At 35.3% G+C, this 24,791-nt stretch overlaps 2 protein-coding genes across 3 annotated transcripts; one reads left to right on the plus strand and one right to left on the minus strand.

The window, feature by feature from the left end:
* Positions 1-2,283: 2,283 nt before the first annotated feature.
* On the minus strand, positions 2,284-3,348 carry LOC126888686 (E3 SUMO-protein ligase KIAA1586-like). Its single transcript, XM_050657052.1, has one exon. The coding sequence runs from the start codon at positions 3,346-3,348 to the stop codon at positions 2,284-2,286; it is 1,065 nt and encodes a 354-aa protein (XP_050513009.1).
* A 3,389-nt stretch (positions 3,349-6,737) lies between these two features.
* Positions 6,738-22,401, plus strand: LOC114334375 (holocytochrome c-type synthase). Of its 2 annotated transcripts, none has more exons than XM_028284410.2 (6): positions 6,738-6,893; positions 7,034-7,254; positions 10,517-10,648; positions 13,054-13,220; positions 17,164-17,373; positions 22,051-22,401. In XM_028284410.2, the coding sequence occupies exons 2-6, from the start codon at positions 7,036-7,038 to the stop codon at positions 22,112-22,114; spliced, it is 792 nt and encodes a 263-aa protein (XP_028140211.1). In that variant the 5' UTR covers positions 6,738-6,893; positions 7,034-7,035; the 3' UTR covers positions 22,115-22,401. The 2 variants fall into 2 exon arrangements, with proteins under 2 accessions (XP_028140211.1, XP_028140212.1); XM_028284411.2 differs by having other exon boundaries at positions 6,779-6,955.
* Positions 22,402-24,791: the final 2,390 nt, after the last annotated feature.

Here is a 24,791-nt window from a genome sequence, read left to right on the forward strand (position 1 = left end):
TTTCATGCAAAATTATTCCTTAAAGTTTGTCGTACTTATTTAGAAACACCGTGTATTGATGAAGAACATGTGTAGTTGTTAAAGTACCTAACTTTTTATTATCCAACATAGACGAATGAATCAAAAAACTTAATGTTAAGAAAACCTGAGCCTATAGTTGCGTTTTAATTTCAGTATTTTATAAATGCTAGAATATTCCACAGGGTGATGCGAACTTTGAGAAAAAAAACACAGTTTGATTGTTACACCCGGTATACAACGAAAATTTACCTGTTTAGCAACAATATTATTACAGTGGTATTGATAAAGGATCAGGCTATAAAATGTTCAAAAAATGTTTAGGAAATATGAGACATCAAAAATGACCAAATTTTTAAGAGGGACGATTTCTATGCACGTAAGTTTAGTTAGAGTTCTTTTGGCGCTCTATGAACTAAATAAAATAAGACAGCTCTTGATTCGCTTTACACGAAATGATTATTTATTATTGTTTTATTATAATTTCGTGCAAATAATACCTATGTTATCATAGAATTTTCACCCATTTTGGTTTATTTTTATAATTATTTATTTACTAATAATAAAATTGTTTTCTATTACTTCCATGTAGCGCGCCTATGAGTATTATGTCAAAATATTGATTTTAGATAATGTCAAATATTGCCACTGTTGCCAAAGTTTCGCAGAACTTTCGAAAAAGGGTATGATACTATCTCCCGAAGTTATATTGATGACGCTCTTGTGTTGCCTCTTAAATCGCTTTCGCATACATAATAATTTTGCAATCTATTTTTTGAATTGCATTTTTTTTTAAATCTTGCTCAAGACAAACTATACAGATACCATATAGAAGTTTGCCAATCTTTTTACGTATAAAAAAGCACTCCACCTATCTAACGTACCGACTTTATAGAATTCACAAATCGGACTATTTGGGCGACCTTAAGAATTTTTAAAGTTATAAACAATTGTTTGGCTCATAATTATAAACAAATAGAATATCTCGGTGACTATTAGATTAAATCAAATTCAGAACACTGCGATAGAAAAGACTTGGCAAGACGCTTCTTTTAAAATAAAAAAGTTGAATTTTGAAGAGTTCAACGGTATTTCCATTACTATTGACCCCCCTAAAGAAAAATAAAGTTTTGGGCAGCTCGGCATGCAACGTCAAATGCTTGAAGGGTCAGGGGGAAAAACGTTTTTAGTCCATTTAGCAAAATTTTTCAGGCGACGAAAAACAAAGTTCATCCTTTAAGAATAATCTGATCGTTCTTTCATCTGCGCGCGGTGACTTAAATCATTATTTCCGCTTATGCCGTATATTTTTTCCTCTATTAGATACATCGAACAGAGAGCATTTTTGTTAGTGGTGTTTTTCGTGGTTGAAAGAGACGGAGACAACACTGAACTATGATAGGTATAATTTTTTTGGATTAAAAGAGTTTTTTCCCCTGACCATTCATTTACTTTCACTACGCCTATGAACCATGAGTTGCGCTGTTGCGCACGTGGGATCGTGGACGTTTCCCCAACTGTCATCAATACGACTAACTTCACGCGTAACTTTGATACGAGAATTATAAAAAAATATGCATTGAAATCCAGATCCCGTAATTTTTTAAGCGTTATAAAGTGAGTACAAAGACATACATATTTCTTTCCTTGTAATTACAGCCAGTGGTGTAGTGGTAAAATTAGCTGTGCCGGAGCTATACCTCTACCGGAAAATTTTTGAAAATTAGCCTACTACCCAAATCGTGAGTTTTAAGGCCCTTTGGCAAATGTTTTGAAAAGTTTAATAATTAAACTAATTAATGATCTTTTAGAGTGATAGTAGTTACAGTAGGGCCTCCTACACATTCTCCTCCAAAGAATAATTTTAACTTTAAAATATGGTAAGACTTTCTTAAGGTAGATTATTACAGTTTGATACCTTAAAAACTGTTTTTAAGGTATCAAACCATAATAATCTACCTTAAAAACTCTATAATTTAAGTTGGAAGCCTTGCTGACAAAAATTAAAAAAACACTGGTGTAAGTTAGGCAAATATTGTAAATGACTAAGTTTTCATTTTCAGTAGTATTAATTTATTATTGTGAAAAAATAGACCCACAAGTTACATTAGTATATATATTTTTTATTATTTAACACACACAAACATTATAATCTGTGCCAAAAAAATTAAGAATTATTTGAAAAAACTACATACAGTACAAATAACTTGTGTATTTAACAAAATACATATAATAAATACATCAGATTAATTATAACATACATACTCAAAGTAAGTGCCAAAATGCATCCTTCTTTGCGTTCTTTTTTGGGTTTTCTGCAACTCTTGTCCTGGAATCGTCTGCAGACCGGTGGCTCCTCAGCCATTTAGTGACGTACGTCTCAGGCTGCCATTCTTGGAGAGGTGGACCTTGGATTTTTATGAACATCAATGATGATACATGAGCAACAGTCAAAGCGTTTCTTGATGGTGTAACCATATTGTTCATACAACTGAAACCCCGTTCACAATCAGCTGAGCTGCAAGGTATTATTTTAGTGCAGTTTAACAGTTCTTGCAATCCATCAGGCACTTGTCGGCTGTTGTCCAAATAGTCTCTGTAGGCAGAGACAGCTTTGTTGACGTTCAATTTAAATCTCTTGCACAGTTGCTCTACTTGAGTTTGACCAAAACTTGGTGGAATGCAGGTTGGCCAATACTCAGGTTCTAATACTTTAAAAGAGTTTATAAGATCTTCATATTGGGCTTCCCCATCAAATGTGGTGACAAACATTCTTTGCTTTAGGTTATTTATAACACTAGAAATAAGTTGCTGTCCATTGAACGATACAATTTTTGGATTAGTTTTTAACACAACTGATGCAAAATTTCCTTCTTTTATGGCGATTTGTGCTTCCAGAACTTTCGTGCCTGGCTTCTCCTTTAAGTGCTCTAAATATCTTACGGATCTGTTTATTAGTTTGTCTGCATACACAATAGAAGTGTTTCTATTCTCTAAGCTCTCTGATAACAAAGCCAATTCAGCAAGAATGTCAAACATAAAGGCCAAGTTTAGTAGAAAACTCTGAGATGTTAGCCTATTTAATAAACCACTATATTTGCTTTTTTCAGTCGATGTTCTGTCAGGATCGTTTATGGCTTTAGAGAAATGGTTTGCCAAAGCTTGAAAGCCAAACCACACAGCCGAAACGGTACGAAAGCTACTGGCTACCCATCTTGTGCTCAACACTCTTCCGATTTTGTTCATCTGAATGTCAAGTTCTTGTGCACAGTCTTTTAACTCACGCTTGTTTTTTGGAGAGGCGCTGTACAGCGAGTACAGTTTGTCCATAAATATCTGGAAATGATTCACTCCGGCCACTTCGCTGACTGCGTCCCCAATAGCCAATTCCAATCTGTGATTTAAACAGTGCCAAACGATTATATCAGGGTACAAAGTTGAAAACCTCTTTGCCACTCCTGAGTGTTTCCCTAACATAACACTAGCCCCGTCACTTGTGAAAGAAACTAAGTTCTGTTTTAAATAACCATTGTCAAACCCATATTGTTCAAGGCACTTAAGTGTACTGTTAAAAACAGATTCGGCCCTTTGATCAGGAAGTTCAACTAGATCTAAGAACAAAATGTTAGGGGACTTTTCTTTACTTATTTCACACTTCAAATAAATTATGAGTACTGACTTTGAACTTATGCTGGTGGATTCATCAATAATGATAGAAATTTTCCCAGAAACTTCCTTAACCTTATTCAATATTCTTAACTTCATCTCTTTTGATATATGATCAATAATTTCTACAGCGCTGTATCTTGAATGAAGGCCTACACCGATATCTACTCCATTTAGTTTTTGAAGTTCTAATAAACCGAAATGATCGTTATATGGTCGGTCGTTCTTAGCTATGTAGTAAGCTGACCTAAAAATAGCTTTAGTTGATTCCATGTGAGCTGTATTTGCAGAATCAACTAATTGCGTAATAGGATTTTTATGAGAGGATTCAACAATGGCCTGAGCAGTACTATGTGCTTTGGACTGTTTGTGCTCTATAATTTTTTTTCTAAGTGATTTGAGCTGGTTAGTTCGGTTTGAGCCGTAACAGCTAACTTGAAATGTGTGCCACTCATGACTTAAAGAAACGTGTTCTTTCTTAAAAGCACCCATAGTTGTGACTTCAAAACAAACTTTGCAGCCTAATTTACCTTCTTTGCAATCTATCCAAGGATAAGTTTCCTTCTTACGAGTCCACATCTCTTCTGTCCAAACGTCAGGCCAAACAACATTGGATTTATCTTGCTTGGTTCCTTTAGGTAGGCCTAACGTGTTTAGTTCACGTTTCACCGACGCACTAAAAAATGAGGTTAAAGTTTTTTGTTTAGGTTTAGAGTTATCCATAGCGATACTACAGGTAGCTTATGTCAACAGATTTGGACGTTGGGCAAAGATAACACAACTATTAAAACTATTTCACCTCTTCCAGTAGGTATCCGCGACACGTAACGTAATAATTGGAGCAGAAACACTAAATTAATATACAGTGCACGTGCACTATGCAAAGCAGACGAGACGCAACTACAACTGAGCAGGATTAGCATCGCCGGGTGGGCTGGAGATGCGCAGTAGCTACGGAGTGGATTTCAGTGGTGGGGGAAGCGACTCCGGCGACTCAGTCTGTTGCCGCTCTCACTGCCGTGTGTATCGCTCCAGTCTACAGTGTACAGGGCCAGCTCGCTCCGCTACCGCTCCTCGGGCGGGGCGCGGGTGATTGGAGCGTCGAGTGAGCTAGAGAGAAATCGAGGGGGAGAGGCGAGAGATAAGAAGGACACAATATTTCAATATTGTTGTGGCTATTCCTCCTTCCGTGGTGGGGGGAGGGTTGTGGTGACACGGACACGGTAGTGCTGGGCGCGGACCGCTGAGATGTCTATCATGTCTATCCATCAACTATCCCGTCTGCCAGTCGCTCGCTCAACTTTTGCGCTTACAATTACGAACTACCTAATCGTAGCTGCGTATGCCTTAACTGATTAACCACGATAACTAACGTGTAAAAATTACTTAGTAAAGGACAAAACAATATTTTCTAAATAAAACAATTTCAGATCTATTTTTGTCCTATATAAAAAATTCGATTGAAAAAATCGTAGCCGGAGCGCCGCTCCCCCTTCAAAAGCTGTGCCGGAGCGACGCTCCGGACCGCTCCGGCTCCACTACACCACTGATTACAGCTTCAATTTACCGTACATTTCTCGTAGACTCTGCCGATAAGGTAGAGTCTAGTGGTTAGCTGGTTGCTCTTGCGCAATTCTTTTCAAGCTAACGCTAACTGAAGCCAGGGATGCCAGGTCTGGGGATTTTTCTCCAGAACTGGGGAAAATTGATAAACTTTGGGGACTGGGGAAAAACTTTTTTAAAATGACTAATATCTGGGGAAATCAAATTGGCTAAAATATTTTATTAAATTTAGTAAAAAAGAGTTATTTTAGAAAGTCCAGTAATTATGTGAATATTAAATGTTTTACAACGACAAGATCGTGGTGACTGATTTCACATATAGGCCACACTCAATACAGTTTGGTGAATTGTGACTACCGCGAACAATGATATTGCCTGGGGTTCCCTGACTCTCTCATCTACATATTATGAACACCTGTGTAGGTCCGGGGTTCCCGACTTACATCTGTGAATTAGTGCCTACATGGCAGGCAACACACACCGCAACACGGGTTGCATACATGTAGGAGAAGAATTGTTAAAAATTTAACTACAGTTGAGTCCGCGAGTCTTTACCCGTGCGTCATTAATACCTGGCGAGATAAAACACAAACTTTTTATCTAGCATCATTCTCTTCCACGCATGAAACTCATGACAGACCAGCTGCCGTTTGTTATTAAGTAAAAACACATGTTATTTTTATGAACCATCTAGACTCAGTGCATTGAAAAGAGATAGCTACAAAAAAAGACGATTCGGTATGTTTTCATATTTTAAGCACAATGTTTGACGTTTCTGCTTTGTTTATTTTTGTGGCTGTCAGTCAGTTGAATTTTTTGCGGTTTTTGTCTAATTTTTGCGTTTTGAAGTTTCTGTATATTACTCAAACAGTTGTTTTCACAACTAATTTTATATTGGGCTCTGAAATTTTAAGGTAAATAATTATATTTTGGCAATTAATATTTAAAACATACAAAGCTAACGCCATTCACACAGTAAAGAAATGATTGTGTGTAGATTTCCGTCAAAGTGAATAAAATAACAAAAATAAAATATGTTATTAAGTTTTTTTTATAAATTGTTTATTTATTTATTAATCAATAATAATAAAAGAATTTATTAAGCTACTTCAAATGTAGCTGTAATTCTGCACAAAAATTTTTAAGCAAAACTTACATTTGACATTCTATATATTTGATAAAGTCAAATTTTAAAATAAAACCCGTAATCGGAACAGTAGCCACTTTCTGTCAGTTGTTGTTACGTGAAATAGATTTCCGACTTATTTCGTATGCTTTAAATGATGACGCACGGGTAGACTCGCGGACTCAACTGTAACTAGGTTTATCCAACTCGATACAAAACCGTTCATGAACGGTTACGAGTATGCGCAGTAACGGAAAATGTGTAACTGCGCAGAAATTTTCGTTATTGCGCATGTGCGTAACAAACCTTTAAATCTGGGGAATTCTGTTAAAAATCTGGCAACTTTTAAAACACAATTTGGGGAAATAAATTTTTTGGGCCTGGCAACGCTGACTGAAGCTAACTTCATGTCGTTCTTGACATTTTTGCATTTTTATGAATTTTAGATCGAGTCAAAATATATTAAAATACATAAATAAATAATTATTCTAATAACTCATGATCCAATAAAATTGTAAAAGTAAGTTAAGTACATAAATACTGTTAAGCTATTTCTTCTTTAAATATAATTCTTCTAGTTATGTAAGTATTGTATAACCTTAACCTTACATTTGCACCATTAGAATATCATGTGCTAAATTTCATGTTTTTGGTTTGCAGAAATGGGAAATTCAGTCTCTGCGGCTGAAATAGCCAAAGTAACTGCATCGCAGTTAATAAATGCAAATGATCCTGTAGAAGTAGAAAAACATCGCCAGAAATATCAGAATTACACTGGAGAAATACCGCCAGAATGTCCCATGCACCAAAAGGTACAACAAAAACAAGTGGAATCTGGTTGTCCAGTACAGGGCAATGACGATATAAATCCCTTAAACATGGTAAGTATGTAGAATATTAAAATTCCTTTAATAGTAAACACTGATTGCTTCTCATTCAGTAGAAGTTTCAGCTCATTTCATTTATCAATGGTCGCATTCAGGAGATGAAAAAGTAAAAGAGCAGTAACAGTTGTGTTTCGTCTTGTGAACGCTCCGCTCCCTAAATTCTAGACAGCCTATCACTTTCTGTTATATGTGAGGTTATATACTTGCCTTTGCACAATAAATTGTTTTTTAGTTTATAATCATGGTCAAAGAAGATGAATTGTTTATCATCTACGCTATTTTCCTATTGATAGTAAGTACTTGACGCCATTTTTCAACAAGTCTATTGACAAATTCACGAAAGTAGCATACATTAGATGGAGGTAGCGGGGCTCATTCAGGTCTTACACATATCGTATAAGGAAAACTGAAGATGACTTATGTATAGAATGTGGAGTGCATGACGACGCAGAACATTGTGTATTCCATTGCAACGTTTTCCACGATAAACAACAAGACATGAGAAGAAAACTAGGTGAGATAACACCAGAGACTATAATGAATGTAGCCATGCAAAGCAAAGAAAATTTCAACGTGATAGTAGACCTAATAACAGAGATAATAAAAAAAAAGGAAACGAGAGAGAGAGCGAGACAAGATGGGAGATGAGAGAGTGACAGAAGACATCGTCAAGGACATTTTATCATTTATTTTACTTATACACCTTTATCTATACACTTTTATCTTTACAATGTTTTATGAATACTTATTTTATCTTACTTTATTTTATTTCAGTTGTGTAAACTTCGTTTTATTTTAACTTTTTTCATATACTCTTCTTTTTGTACACAGTACTCAATGTTTTATTTCTAGAACAAATAAAAGAATAACTACTCCTCACAGTCGGCTCCACCGACATGGAGTAGAGATAGGGTCAGCAGTGGGGCATCTGAAGTAACGTTTGTTAAAAATATGTACCGGGTGTCCACGGCTGGAATGAGGGGGTTTTAGTGGGTAGGCAGTTGCGTTTTCACGATTGATTCGCTCGGCTTCATGGGTGTCTGAATCGGGCAAGCGGACTGAATCCCACACACCAGGGTAGAGGGCAGAACACTAATTTCTTGGGGTGCTGCGGTCTACCCTGACGGTCTTATGAAGATTTCCTCCTTCCCAAAAAAAAAAAAAAAGATGGAGGTAGCGGAATTAAAATGAGCTCACTGTCATGACACTGTTCCGTAACCATTCCACAAGTAGCGCCAGCACCACATTCAGAGAATAAATTCCCAACAGTTGCGGAACCGCTCTGTCACTTTTTTGTCTCCTGAATGTGACAACTGGCTCAATAATATCTCCAATAATAATCTTGTGTACTTAAAATGAAAAAAAAAACTGTGTTGTGTACAGAGTTTTCTTACAAATAATTGTAACTACAGTCTCTCTATTAACCGTCACCTCTGTTAACCGTCAGGGTCCATACATAAGTTATATTGTATACATAAGTAAAAATTTAGCCATCAATTCATTTTGTTTGAGTATTGCGATAGCGATAAGCCAAACGAAATTCGTTGAAATGTACATGTGCAGTTATGCCACCACCGCATTTTTTTATGTAAATAATTTTTGTTCTTATCCAGGGCTCTGGATTAAATTTCACTTTAAATAGGTAATAATAAATGATACCGTGCTTTTAGAGTTCTATTTTTTTAATCGCAAGCCGAAAATAAAAACGCACAGCACAATAATAATTATTAGTCAATATCTGTGTGTCACCATAATTCAGTGTGTCACCATAATACTACTATGAATTTTTTTTAATGTTCTGTTAACCGTCTTTTTGATTATCCGTCATACCCTTGGTCCTGTGCCCTGATGGATAATCGAGGTTCCACTGTATTATTGTACAACATTTCTTCTTCTTATTCTGTCATCTTCTTTCGAAAATTGGTGATATAAATTGCAATTGTAGCTTAGGAAGCTGCTGCAGCAAAGATTTCTGCAGAAGATTGGTCAAACCACCTCCTCATCTTTCAGCCATGAGTTCTGGCGTCTTCCCACTGATCTTTTTCCGTGTGCTTTACCATCTCATTTAATTCGGAGTAATTCATATCTTTCACCTCCAAACACATGACCCAAGTAATGCATATTAAAAAAAAATAGACTGTTTCATTTTTATTCGAGTCTTGCCATCCTCTGTTACGTTTTTCAAGGTCTACCCATTATCAAAGAGGCTTTGCAAATAGAGTGAATTGAATCAAAACACACTGACTTTTTGATAAATGTATATAAATATTCTACCAACTTATGCCTTTAGCAACCTCTAACGAGGAAAGATGAAGTGAGTGTTAATAACTATTTAAGTAAATTGTGAACCTTAGAATAATCATGCCATCAAGCAATGCTGGAAATCTATTCCACTAAAGCATTTGCAGTTTATCCATAGAATACGGTATCGTTTTGTACTCTGCACTGAGTATAGCGTGGATCCAAATAAATTGTATTTTCCTCTCTTTGATCATGCTTAGTAATTCTATTTGTTTACTCCAGTGCCAAAATGCCTCATTGTTCGTAAATTTTTGTACCCATGGAATTCTTAGTATCCATCTGTATATAGATGGCTTAAATCACACTTATTGTATGTCCTTTTTTTCTATTATTGTGTTATGCACTGTACCTTGATGACCTCCTAACAGTTTATCATCCTGCACATACATTTGAAATGTATAAATGACATACAGACATACAATATTTGTGCTTTTAAGTCATCGATATGTACATCTCGAAATGCATATACAGTATAACCTCCATTAACTGAAACATTGTTTAACCGAAACGACTGACAGTGTCAATAATTTCGTCAATAAAAAGTAAATTTTTATCGAAAAATGGAAACAATTCTGTTAATTTTTTAACATCCTCAACAATGCATTCATACAACTAAAGAACGCAATTAAATATACAACACATTACGAAATCACCTCATAGTATTTTTTAATACCAACTTTGACCAAGAATACTATGTAACTTGATGCAAGAAGAATACAAAAAATAATGTTATTTTTAACTTAACCGAAATTCTTGTTATCCGAAACGGCCTTCCCCCCAATTATTTCAGTTAAGGGAGGTTTTACTGCATTCTTATCTAAACATTTAGCTTTAATCCAAACATTTTGGTATTATGAACTACTGCATTCATAAATAGCTCATAATTTTGTGCTAAAATATTTTTGATAATATATTTAATTAGTTTTGTATTAAACAAATGTATAATAATTCACAGATGGGACCAGCCAATCAAAAGCCATCACCAGGACAACCCTTTCCCTTATCCACTGATCGCCAGGTTTCAACAATACCTAAAGCTATAATAAAAGAAGGAGAAGGACACTTTTGGGTATATCCTAGTCCACAGGTAATTAGTTTTATTATATATCAAATCAAAGAGCAATGAATAAATATTGTGAAGTTATTAACATAAAAAACTAATTGATGTTTAAATCTGGACCTTGTAGACTACAATTGTAAACTACAATATGTCAACATGGTGTTGTTTTGAATGGGTTCCTTTAATCCACTTATTTTATTAGTTGAATAATTATACAAATCGATTATATATTATCATTAAAATACGCCCATGTTGTCTTTCAACCAATTATGGGATATATCAGACTTTTATTAACATCCTAAGTGCTCTAAACTTTGTTGCAAACACGTGCTAAACACAGTTGCTTGAAATGACATATGTACTGTAGTTTACCTCCGAGGTACAGAAATAATTACTTATAACTTCTATATATTCTAACTAGCTTGCATCTTCAAATTATAAATTAGAAAAAGTTGAAACCACTTTTGTGTAGTACGTTTATGTTGTGTTACTTTGAATTAACACTACAAGGCTAAAAAAGTATTGTCTATTATAGAGCCTCCACAAAATAATCGTTTTATGCAAATTGGCAACGTGTTGTAAAATTTGTCTACTTCTGTATGGTGTAGAGAATGCAGCAAACATTAACGAGCATGTTCTACGCAATGTATACCTCTATGAATTTTACACTTCATAGTGCAGTAAGGTAATATTTTACAGATGGATACTTCACCTACATGACTGAAATTATCTAATTTGGACCAAAACTGTTGAAGAGTTGCTCGTAAAAACAGGTGAAAATCTGGAGAGGGCTGAGAGATGGTTTGTTGGGAATAAATTATTGTTAAACTGTGGTAAGACTGTCTTCATCTATTTTAGAACCATTTAGTCTTGAGATCTGATCACAAATGTGGTAAATATTCAGTCAGACCACATAGAAACATCAAACTGTCAAATTCCTGGGTTGACCAATATCTTCAGTGAGATGTACACCTATTGCAGTTATGTAAAAAAGTGAACTCTGCATGCTAATCAATAAGTGTGCTTAAAGAGTACTTGCAACAGGCTACTCTTCTTATTGTTTATTATTCTAACTTTTATTCTCGGCTACGTTATGAAATCATGTTCTGGGGAAATGTAGTGGGAACATCAGAGCTTCTTATCATTCAGAAAAAAGTAGTACGGATTATTCTTGTAATGAAAATCAAGGACTCATGTAGGGGGGAAATTTTAACCACTAAATATACTTACTTTTGTAAATGTTTAATGTTTCTTTTTAAGAACCCTTCAGTATTCAGCCATTACATCCCCAATCATATCCATCATACAAGAGCCCTAAACCTAACTATCCCTAGACACAGCCTTACTCTAACGGAATAGAGTCCGCTATATGCCTGTATCAAATTTTACAATAAGCTGCCATCAGCGTTAAAGCAAGAGAATCAATTTAATTATTTAAGAAATAGGTATTTAAACATCGTCAATGTAGAACCATATACCCTAGTGAAATACCTGGAGTACTAGTTGTTTGTACATGTAGTGTCTAATTTTAGTTTCAATTTTAATTGTTTTGTGTACTTCAGTTTTATACAATCTCTTTTTTACTCTTACTTTTATTTGATGTTATTGGCTCAACTAATGTAAAAAGTTTTAGCAAATAAAAAATTGTTCTATTCTATTCTATTCACCAGTGAAGGTGGCCCAAGCAATTGCGTTATTATGAGAGGGCTATAGTAAAAGGACTGCCGCCCGTCGCCTATTTATGAAGCAGTCTGCAGTTTCAAAAGTATAAGTAGTAGTTTTGTATTCGCTGTGTGCAAGTACTTGGAGGGGATATGAGACACGATCGTGCGCTAGTAGCGGAGAAATCTTGCAACTTTCTTAACATATTTCCTAAATAATAATTCATATTGTTAATTGAAATTGTCAAATTGACGTATATTTCATACCTACTGTCATTGAAGAAAATGGGATTTCGCAAATGATGTATTATAAATTATTGTAAAAATTATATGTTGCTCTACAATATTTATATGATATGCAATTATTAAAGTGAATTTATAATGGTATTTTGCTTTGGTACAATGTTTACCTTTTAATAACATAACCTCAATCTTACTTTTTCTTCTTACTCTTTTTTGGGCTATGGCCTCAACAATTGTCTAGTAACCAGGACTAATATATGTAATTGGCCAATATAATTAAAAGTGCTAGAAATGTTGCCACGTTATGAAACCAGGTGTCGCTCTTCCGAACTTGCACGATCCCAATACATTCATTTTTGTATTATCATTATGCTCATGTAACAAATCATTCTATGATTTACAGATGCTGCCAAATATTTCTATATCTACTTGTACTGCTGATATCCTATACTTATATAGATTTTAAAAAACATTTATTAATAGATATAATATTTGAATCAATTACTAAAATGTAAATTTGTTGTATAGATGTTTTGGAATGCCATGCTGAGAAAAGGTTGGAAATGGAGAGATGAGGATATTAAGCAAGGAGATATGGACAACATAATAAAAATTCACAATGCCAATAACGAACAAGCTTGGCAAGAAGTTTTAAAATGGGAGGCGCTACATGCTAATGAATGTCGAGATCCGAGGTAAAATTAATTTTTGGCAATTATTCTAAATCATAAACTTTCTTACTAACATTTTAGTAGTTATCCATCTTGGTGCCTGACCGTTCAAAGGATGGATGGTATTATTATATTGCATAAGGTATATAAATCATCTAATCCAGCGGTTCTCAATCTTTTTGTGTCATGTACCACCAAATACTTTTTATTATTTTTGGTACCACCCAACTGAAATACATATCTAACCAGGTGATCTAATTAACTATAATAGTGGTGCTGATTTTGGCTGTTTTTGCGTTTTGTGTACCACCTCAAAATATGAAATGTACCACCAGTGGTACATGTACCACAGATTGAGAACCGCTGATCTAATCTAAAAAGATTATAGGTTGTGTAATATTTTGGTGATGTCTAATGCCATTAAAATTTCTTTTTATTAAAACTTCAACATTCATACAAGATAAACCATTGGATGGAGAAGTGGAAAATAAAACTTAACGATTCCAAAAATGAAGTAAACACTTCTGGTGTAATTGGTATATATATACAATTACTGTAATTATAAAAATATCTGAAAGGATTACAATTTTCATCAGATCGTTTTCGATCTTATCAGACATCAACCGCAAGAGACATCACAGACCTTTATGTGGAGGTTGAAGAAAATGCGAAAGAAATAGGGCCAGCCGTCAACGTAGGTAAAACGAAAGCCCTAATACAAGCAAGGAAATAACGAAACTTGCAGAATTTTACAATAGACGACGCTAATATTGAAGTAGTAAAACAGCTCACATATCTGGGTGTACCTACAGATACCTGGGGACGGTATCCCAAATACGGTAACAGATAATGCTTGCTAACAAAGAATACTTCTCTTTGTCGCAGGTGTTTGAATCCAAAGAAATCCATAGAAAACTAAAGTTTAAAATACATAAAACCATCATACGATCAATAGCAATATATGGCGTAGAAACATGGATCATGACAGAAATGTCTATAAACCTTATTAATACTTTTGAAAGAAAGATATTCAGAAAGATAAACATGGTATATGGAGAATAAGGTTCAACCACGAGCTATACCAATATTGCGTGGGACAGGACACATTTTAAGAATGGATAATGGCAGAACACTTGGTAAAACGCTTAGAGAGAGAGAGAGAGAGAGAGAGAGAGAGAGAGAGAGAGAGAGAGAGAACTTTATAAAAATAAATTATAATAAATTACGGAAATTACGGAATTAATTATAATAAATAAATTAAAAATAAATGGTACGGTAAACAATCCTCATTTTTTAATATGTTATTCCTTACAAAAAAACCTTTAATTTAAGCACAAATAATTAAAAATCGTAAATTTGGGTCAAAAGTTATCAACTTTTTAAGAATTCCCATAAGAGCCCATGTTAAAACTTAACTTTGACCCTTAAAGCGGTAAACATACCAACGCGATCTCGACGCGATGGCGTTCACGATGGCGATCGTGACTCAACTCGTCTACTTGTTTGCTTCAGACGAGTTGGATCGCGATCGCCATCGTGAACGCTATCGCGCCGTTATCGCTTCGGTGTGTTTTCCGCTTTATAGTAATTAAAGGCACGGTAAAACAATTTTTTAAAAATCAAGTCTTAATTTTTTGAAGTAAACTATAACATACTAAAATATCATGCAAATCCTTAATTCTTTGCCGAAGGTGTAGAACGTCGTTAAGGGCCTTTCCCCATCTATGCAAGCTGTCAGCACATCTACCGGTACCTGTTCTTATTCTGTTCAGCGCCGTCCATGTATTGCGAGGCAGTTCAAAACCTGGCGGTTTCTGATCGATACAGGCCATTTGGTGTGATTCCTGTGGTGAGTCGCTCTCCCATTGTCTTCTCCAAGCGTTGGTGAGGTCAAAATGTTCCTGATGTAGGGAGGTGGCCCTTAACAATGGGGGATATCTGGAGCGCAGTCTGTTCATTTCGATATCAAGTTTATCATGGTGGATGGGTAGTTGATGGTTAGCCTCGATTTTTCGATATTCTCTGAGAAGAGAATGACTTCTTCTTAGTTTCGGCGGTGGAATGTGACTCAGAATGGGAAGCCAATAGTTCGGTGTTGGTCGAATTGTACCTGAGATCATTCGCATTGTCTGGTTTAATTGGGTGTCAATGATCTTCGTGTGTTTGCTATTGAGCCATACCGGCGAAGCATATTCAGCCGCCGAGTATACGAGTCCGAGAGCGGATGATCTGAGTATGGAGGCTGAGGACCCCCATGTGGTGCCACATAGCTTTTGGATTATATTATTTCGCGTCTTCAGTTTTTCTGCCGTTCTTTGTAGGTGTTCCTTAAAACTTAAAGTTCTGTCAAGAGTCACTCTAAGATATTTTGGTGTTGAGTTATGAGTGAGTAGTCTGTTTTCAAAGTGAACGGAGAGTTTTTTGTTGGCTTTGGCATTATTCAGATGGAAACAGCACACTTCAGTTTTCATTGCATTGTTTTCATTTGCGAAAATATTCACCCATAACAGCAAGGTCATCCGTCAGTATTGTTTCTGTAACATTCATGTTATTATGTCTTGCTGCAATGGCCCAATCGTCAGCGTAGCCAAATTTCTGCGAAGTTGTCCTAGGTAGGTCCGCGATGTATAAATTAAAGAGTAAGGGTGCCAAAACAGATCCCTGTGGCAGTCCATTGCTGAGCTTCATTTGGACACTTCTTAAGTTGCCCATTGTGACGTGAAAAGGTCTGTCGGTGAGCATGCTATCAATGATTTTGGTTACCTTTTGGCATGGGATGGCACGGATCAGTTTGCAGATTAGTCCTTGTCTCCAGACGGAGTCGTATGCAGCTGATAGGTCAATGAACGCAACGGATATTTTTTGCTTTCTTTGAAAACCTGCTTCAATATGTGTTGTTAGGGATAGGATCTGATCTGTGCAGCTGCGGTTAGGTCTGAACCCTGCTTGCTCAATAGGTATCACCCCAAATATGTTGTTACTAATTCTGTTGTGGATTAAGCGTTCCAAGAGTTTATAGACACAGCTCAGCAGTGAAATCGGTCGGTAGTTTTGGGGTTGATCATTGTATGTCTCACTGTATGTTTTATCTACTGTTTGTGTAGGCAGCATGTTCTGTGTTGACATCAAAGTGGGTTCACTTTCACTTTTTTTCTTACTTTGTTGATAATTACTGTTTACGGTTTTTTGATCTGTGGTTTTTCCAGATACATTTTTTTCTAAAAAGTTGATTCTTTGCAATAATAATCTATTATTTTCTTTTAGAATACCATTTTTATCTTCCATCTCAGCAATTAGTCGTTTTAGCAACTTATTTTCTACCTTTAATAGATTTTGGTTGTCTTCTGATGCTTCTACTTCATTAATGTTCTGTTCAGTTTTTTCACAGCATTTTGTCAGGTTCTTCTCACAAACTTCTAAACCACCTCTTTTTGCGCAGCTTGAATCGCCCGCCATCTTGAATTCGTTCCGTACTCCGTACAACAGTATAGGAAAGATATAACATCGTAGTAGTCTGACTTTTATGGGTATCGACAAATCATGACATTTGAATAATTTTGCCATTTTTTGAAATGCAGATCTTGCTTTCTCTATCCTACATTTGATTTCTATGGAATGGTCCCAATTTTCATTGACGTTCGTACCAAGGTAGGTGTATGTTTTTACTCTTTCTATTTGTTGACCATTCACACTGATTCGTCCAAATTGCTGTTCATTCTTAGAGATTATCATACATTTTGTTTTCTTAGTGTTTAGTGAAAGTCCGTATCTCTGACCGACTTCTGCGATTCTGTTCATTAACTTCTGGAGGGCTTCAGAACTGTTAGCGAATACCACCGTGTCGTCTGCGTTATATTGTTTCTGCTACGTTATATTGTTTCGGTTCTGTGGTCCTTTTCTACGACAAAACTAATTCTAACCAATAGAAGTATTGTTTACATAATTCATGTATTTCATATATTTTTAGACTGAAAAGCTTTGGCGGTAAAGCACAAGACTACAGTCCCAGAGCTAGAATTCGTCATCTTTTGGGATACGAATTACCCTTCGACAGACACGACTGGATTGTTGACAGGTGCGGAAAAGACGTCCGATATGTCATTGACTATTACGATGGAGGAGATTGTGATGACAAATACAGATTTGCTCTGTTGGATGTTCGGCCGGCTATGGACAGGTAAGATAAATAAATTTGTAGGTATAATTTATTTGCATAAATTAATAAAGTAATGAAATATTTTACTACAAAAATATGGAGAAAAGACCAGATTTATTATATTGAATGTTCAAACAACGTTCAATAGAACTGATGGAAATATTAAACTCACTTGGTCTAGACAGCGGAAAACGTTGTATAATTAACAATATACATTCACTTGAAAAAATATTGCATATTTTATTTTGGGTCTATTTTTGAAGTATATTTTTTTCTTCTGAAAAATTTTGTAGTTTTTACTGCTAAATAAGTTGTGCTGAACTATTCTACGTATAAAAATAAAATAAAAATTTTATTTTTAATTCAGTTGCAATGCGAAGGCAAAACAATCCTACTTTTCAATTAGAATACGGAGCGCAGTCCAGTCCCTTGAATCGCGATTTTCGGCTCTTATTGGAGCTTCATCGGAAAGAACGTAGGCTTGTTCTCCATATCCCAATTGATCCGCACTGAGAGGTTTTCCCACCCATTGCAACTGAAGTGAAAATATTAGGTGACTAGCGTCATCTGGCAATTAAAAGATGAAGTTTTCGATCCTAATAGCATTATTAATAATATTTAGAAAATATTAAAATATTACTAAAAGATTTTTAAATCGAAAACTTATTGGTCCATTTCCTTGGTAACACCTCCAAGGCTTCTAAAATTTGCAAGCCAAATGGATGCTGAAGCGAAGAAGACAAGAGGGAATTCAAAAAACTTACAATTCACGACCCCGTCTGTTCAGCTGGTAAATTCCAACAGAAAATGGACCTAGTTACTCGAAGGAGTAAAGACCAATATAAAAATAAAATAAAAATTTTATTTTTAATTCAGTTGTAATGCGAAGGCAAAACAATCCTACTTTTCAATTAGAATACGGAGCGCAGTCCAGTCCCTTGAATCGCGATTTTCGGCTCTTATTGGAGACTCATCGGAAAGAACGTAGGCTTGTTCTCCATATCCCAATTGATCCGCACTGAGAGGTTTTCCCACCCATTGCAACTGAAGTGAATAGGTGACTAGCGTCATCTGGCAATTAAAAGATGAAGTTTTCGATCACAATAGCATTATTAATAATATTTAGAAAATATTAAAATATTACTAAAAGATTTTTAAATCGAAAACTTATTGGTCCATTTCCTTGGTAACACCTCCAAGGCTTCTAAAATTTGCAAGCCAAATGGATGCTGAAGCGAAGAAGACAAGAGGGAATTCAAAAAACTTACAATTCACGACCCCGTCTGTTCAGCTGGTAAATTCCAACAGAAAATGGACCTAGTTACTCGAAGGAGTAAAGACCAATATAAAAATAAAATAAAAATTTTATTTTTAATTCAGTTGTAATGCGAAGGCAAAACAATCCTACTTTTCAATTAGAATACGGAGCGCAGTCCAGTCCCTTGAATCGCGATTTTCGGCTCTTATTGGAGACTCATCGGAAAGAACGTAGGCTTGTTCTCCATATCCCAATTGATCCGCACTGAGAGGTTTTCCCACCCATTGCAACTGAAGTGAATAGGTGACTAGCGTCATCTGGCAATTAAAAGATGAAGTTTTCGATCACAATAGCATTATTAATAATATTTAGAAAATATTAAAATATTACTAAAAGATTTTTAAATCGAAAACTTATTGGTCCATTTCCTTGGTAACACCTCCAAGGCTTCTAAAATTTGCAAGCCAAATGGATGCTTTGCAACCTCTCAGTGCGGATCAATTGGGATATGGAGAACAAGCCTACGTTCTTTCCGATGAGGCTCCAATAAGAGCCGAAAATCGCGATTCAAGGGACTGGACTGCGCTCCGTATTCTAATTGAAAAGTAGGATTGTTTTGCCTTCGCATTGCAACTGAATTAAAAATAAAATTTTTAATTTTATTTTTATATTGGTCTTTACTCCTTCGAGTAACTAGGTCCATTTTCTGTTGGAATTTACCAGCTGAACAGACGGAGTCGTGAATTGTAAGTTTTTTGAATTCCCTCTTGTCTTCTTCGCTTCAGCATCCATTTGGCTTGCAAATTTTAGAAGCCTTGGAGGTGTTACCAAGGAAATGGACCAATAAGTTTTCGATTTAAAAATCTTTTAGTAATATTTTAATATTTTCTAAATATTATTAATAATGCTATTAGGATCGAAAACTTCATCTTTTAATTGCCAGATGACGCTAGTCACCTAATATTTTCACTTCAGTTGCAATGGGTGGGAAAACCTCTCAGTGCGGATCAATTGGGATATGGAGAACAAGCCTACGTTCTTTCCGATGAGGCTCCAATAAGAGCCGAAAATCGCGATTAAAGGGACTGGACTGCGCTCCGTATTCTAATTGAAAAGTAGGATTGTTTTGCCTTTGCATTGCAACTGAATTAAAAATAAAATTTTTATTTTATTTTTATATTGGTCTTTACTCCTTCGAGTAACTAGGTCCATTTTCTGTTGGAATTTACCAGCTGAACAGACGGGGTCGTGAATTGTAAGTTTTTTGAATTCCCTCTTGTCTTCTTCGCTTCAGCATCCATTTGGCTTGCAAATTTTAGAAGCCTTGGAGGTGTTACCAAGGAAATGGACCAATAAGTTTTCGATTTAAAAATCTTTTAGTAATATTTTAATATTTTCTAAATATTATTAATAATGCTATTAGGATCGAAAACTTCATCTTTTTTATTCTACGTATATTCATTGTCAAGTAATTTGCATATGCAACGGATACAAGAAAGTTTGAACTTTAATTATGGCACTTGGTAACCTCAAAAATAATATTTTTTACTGGTGCTTTTGAGCATTAAAAATCGCCATTTTCGTTTTTTTTTCAATTTTAAATTGCTTATTACTTGCAAACGATCAACTTTAGAAAAATTATAAGAGACCTTTTTTGTTCAGAATCGTCCAAAAAACCTAAAAAAAATTGTTCGGGCCGAAAAGACTGATTTTTCCAATTTGTTTAAAAAAAATTGTTTAAACAAATTTCGACCACTTTTCGCGTGGGTGACTTCTTAAACCTTATTCTGGGGTGTCTCACGAATGTGAGTATGCAAAAAAATCTCATGAGAATATTTTTTTCAACGAAGCCCCCGTTTTCGTCTTGTCTAAAGTCAATTCAATGGGTATTTAAATAAAATAAAAAAACCAAAATAGGTGTATTTTATTAAAAAAAAAGGCCTAATAAATATGTGATGATGATACGGATTTATAAAAGTTCTGAATACATGCATAACTTTTAAAACTATGTCGCACTATGAGTGCAATAGTATCGCAACTCAAAAAAAGTAAATGTGAAGATAATGAACGTTTTAGTTTGGCTCACATTTTTATCTTTTTTTTACATCAATCCTATTAATGGTAGAATGGTGTTGTGAATTAAAACAACACATTTAGATTGACTCATTTTAGTTAGTGTTTTTAAAATAATAACATAATACCCTGATAATGATATACTTGAAGTTAAGATAGTTTTGCAGCGGAGTAATAATATATATTTTGGCATAAACGATCCTAATTTAATAAGTTAAGATAGTCTTGCACCGTAGTAATAATACAGAATCATTATTTTCCGAACAAAGCGTAATTTATTAAATAAAACCATTAACATAAGATTAAGAATATACAAATACAAATTGTGTTTCACTTATAACCTAAGCCTTTGGTTCATGAGTTATTCAACATCTGAGTCATTACTTGCACTGGTGGAAACTGGGAGTGATTCGTAAAAGTCGTGGTAGTCTTTTTTTTTGTTAAATTTTTCTTGCACAGAGATAGTAACCCATCTTTTTTTTGCTTACTTATACCCAGGGGTTCCTTGTAGGAACTACCCATTATCCTACCCATTATATACCCATTGTCAAGACTAGATCTTTTATGATGCATTCAGATATTCCTCTGTTGGATCAGTTAATTAAGATTTCTTTAAATGTGTCTGATTCAAAGCTTGTTTTATAAAATATAGAATGTGGGGAATCTTTTCTACACTGCAGCACTTTAATATTACTCCAAATTACCTTCTCATTATTAATATTGGTTGTAAATTGTTTTCCTATTTTAGTTGTTAACGCTTTAATATCATAGATATCATTTTGCAGACACAAACTGATCTTAGTAACTGCTAATATGAAACTAAACTCTTGCATTTTTATCCTAGTTCGTAAATATTGTGGGTGTAAGGCTATCACATCACCTATCACATTTTGATATAAGATACCCAAATTTATTGCCGCGTACGGCAATTAGATGTAAGACTATCATATTTTTTCTAATGTGATAGTCTTGCACAAAAACGATAAGCCTTATACGCGAATATTATAGTATCTTAACTTGGGAATTATACCATGAAAATTAAATTTTTAGTTAGAACAGTTTTGCACTCATATAAAGTGCTATAAATGAAACATTTTTCCCGATTATCTCAAAAAAAAATTTTTTGACTTACGATAGTATTGCATTCATAGTGCGATGTGTAGTACCTCCAGTCATTAAAGATATAAAACATATAAAAAAATATCAAATTAAACACGACTAAAAAACAACTACCTAACTATTGGCGCTTTTAATATGGTCCATTAATTTGCTTTTAAAAATTTGTACAGCTGAATGAATATTTCATTGGTTGGAGTAATATGGATATATTTAAATAAAGAAAATGATACCAACTTATTTATTTTCAGCTTTGACAACGTTTGGGACAGAATGAAGGTGTGCTGGTGGCGATGGTTCTACAGCGATGAATAGATACAGTTAGCTGCAGGCAGTCGTATCACTACAATTCTGTAGAAGAAGGAAATTGTTCGTGTCAACCACATTTTGAAAATATTCTAGAGTTGATTTGTTGCAAAAAGCTCGTTATTACTTTTGGCCGTTTGGTATTAAGGAAATGTTTTCTTGATCAAATTCAATCTGGAATATTTATTAAAGATTTAATATACACTATTGTTACTATACTTTTTGTGATAATTTATGAAGTAGATGGGTTATTTGATATATGACCCTCTGCAAAATATAAGGTATAAAAAATTAAATGTTGGGACTTTCAATATAATTTCTCCCATCTCGGGTATTTGATACTCTATTGCGTAAGAGTTTGAATTCATTACACTTAAAAAGTATTTGGATAAGTCTTACGGCGCGTCCGCATTGGTAAATTTTTCGTGCGTGTTGAACTAATGGTTCGTCGCAAATTTTTACCAGTGAGGACGCGGCACTCAATTTGATCTTCGCTCGAAAACAATAACCGATGGAGCGTGTGCGTCGAAAATTTTTGCGTCCGATTTATGTGACGAACACGTCCACAGTAGCACAACTTACTGCGAGCACGCAAATATTTGCGACGAACAGCTCGTTCGACGCAAATGTTTACCAATGCGGACGCGCCATTATGCCACGAGTTTTTGGAATTTGAAGTAGAATGTAGAAGAAGGGAATTGTTCATGTCGACCACATTTTGAAAATGTTGTAGAGTTGATTTGTAGCAAAAAGCTCGTTATTACTTTTGGCCGTTTGTTATTAAGGAAATGTTTTCTTGTTCAAATTCAATCTGGAATCATTTATTAAAGATTTAATATACACTATTGTTACTATACTTTTTGTGATAATTTATGAAGTAGATGGTTTATTTGATATATGACCCTCTGCAAAATATAAGGTATAAAAAATTAAACGTTGGGACTTTCAATTCAACCTCAGACAGGACCATCTCTATCTGCTTTGATAGCCAGGCAGCACTATGGGCTTTGGAAGCGCCCAAGATGAGCTCTAAGCTGATTCATGAGTGCAAGAGAGCACTGGGTGATGTTGCTCTGACCAACAGGGTTAGGTTAGTATGGGTACCGGGACATACAGGTTTGAAAGGCAACGAACGGGCTGACGCCCTAGCACGACGGGGCTAATCCACTCTGCCTGTGGGACCCGAACCTGTGGTTGGGGTGCCCTTCAGTACTGGTCGGGGTAGTCTTAGGGAACTTCTACGGAGGTTCCAGGACTCCTGGGCCAGAGGTGGAGGTTTGGGATAGGCTAGGCTCCACATAGTGGGGCCATCCAAAAATTTCACAGCCCAACTTCTTCTGGATCGTAGAAGGTTGGTCAGTATGCTCACCGGTCGCTGTATACTCTGTAGAGGAAACCTGCTTACATGTACTCTTGAAGTGCCCGGCATTGGCCTATAAGAGGTGGCAGATCCTGGAATCGGCATCTATACGTCCGAGCCAGATGAGGGAGTTATCTTTGAAGAGACTTGTGGCTTTCTGTGAGACCATAAGGTTGCTGAATGATTCGACGTTCGGGGTGGCATCGGCAGGGGAAGCTTAGATTTGCAGACCCTGCTGATTCTGACAGACATGGGAGCCCGATGCAGCCTGGGCCGAAGGCCAGGTTCTTATGGACCTGGTCCGTAAGATAGGGGTGATACAATGGACCCGCCGTAGGAGGTCTAAGTGTCTAAAGGGCTCACAAGTGTGCCCTGTCCCGATGCACCATACCATATCATAGCTGCAGGCAGTTGTATAACTACACAGTTATGTAGAGGTCCCGGCATTTGGGAAGGAACTAATTTGCATATTATGGCACATCTAGAAATTGTCTAAGAGCCCCGCCTTTAAAGTTGGTGATTGGTTACTGGTATTTGAAGCTTTACTGAGTATTGAAATTTTTAGCGTGGCTTAGGAAGAAACTTAAAATTATGACCTCTCTACAAGTACAATAATATGCAAATTAGTGCCATCCCAAATGACAGGGCCTCTAGAAGAAGAAAATTGTTCATGTCGACCACGTTTTGAAAATGTTCTAGAGTTGATTTGTTGCAAAAAGCTTGTTATTACTTTTGGTCGTTTGTTATTAAGGAATTGTTTTCTTGATCAAATTCAATCTGGATTAATTCAGTAAAGATTTAATACACACTATTGTTACTATATGTACTTTTTGTGATAATTTATGAAGTAGATGGGTTATTTGAATATTTATGACCCACTGTAAAATATAAGGTATGAAAACAACTAAATGTTGGGATTTTCAGTATAATTGCACCAATCTCGGGCATCTGATACTCTACTGCCTAAAAGTTTGGATTCATTACAGTTAAAAAGTATTTGGATAAGTTTTATGCCATGAGTTTTTGGAATTTAAAGTAGAATGTAGAAGAAGGAAATTGTTTGTACTAGCCACATTTTGAAAATGTTCTAGAGTTGATTTGTTGCAAAAAGCTGTTGCTAAAGCGTTATTACTTTTGGTCATTTGTTAATAACGAATTGTTTTTTTGATCGAATTCAATCTGGTTAATTTATTAAAGATTTAATATACACTATTGTTACTATATTTTTTGTGATAATTTATGAAGTAGATGGTTTATTTGATATATGACCCTCTGCAAAATATAAGGTATACAAAAATTAAACGTTATGACTTTCAATTCAATCTC

The sequence above is a fragment of the Diabrotica virgifera genome, chromosome 7 (genome assembly GCF_917563875.1).
Source record: "Diabrotica virgifera virgifera chromosome 7, PGI_DIABVI_V3a".
In the NCBI taxonomy this organism is placed as follows: domain Eukaryota; kingdom Metazoa; phylum Arthropoda; class Insecta; order Coleoptera; family Chrysomelidae; genus Diabrotica; species Diabrotica virgifera.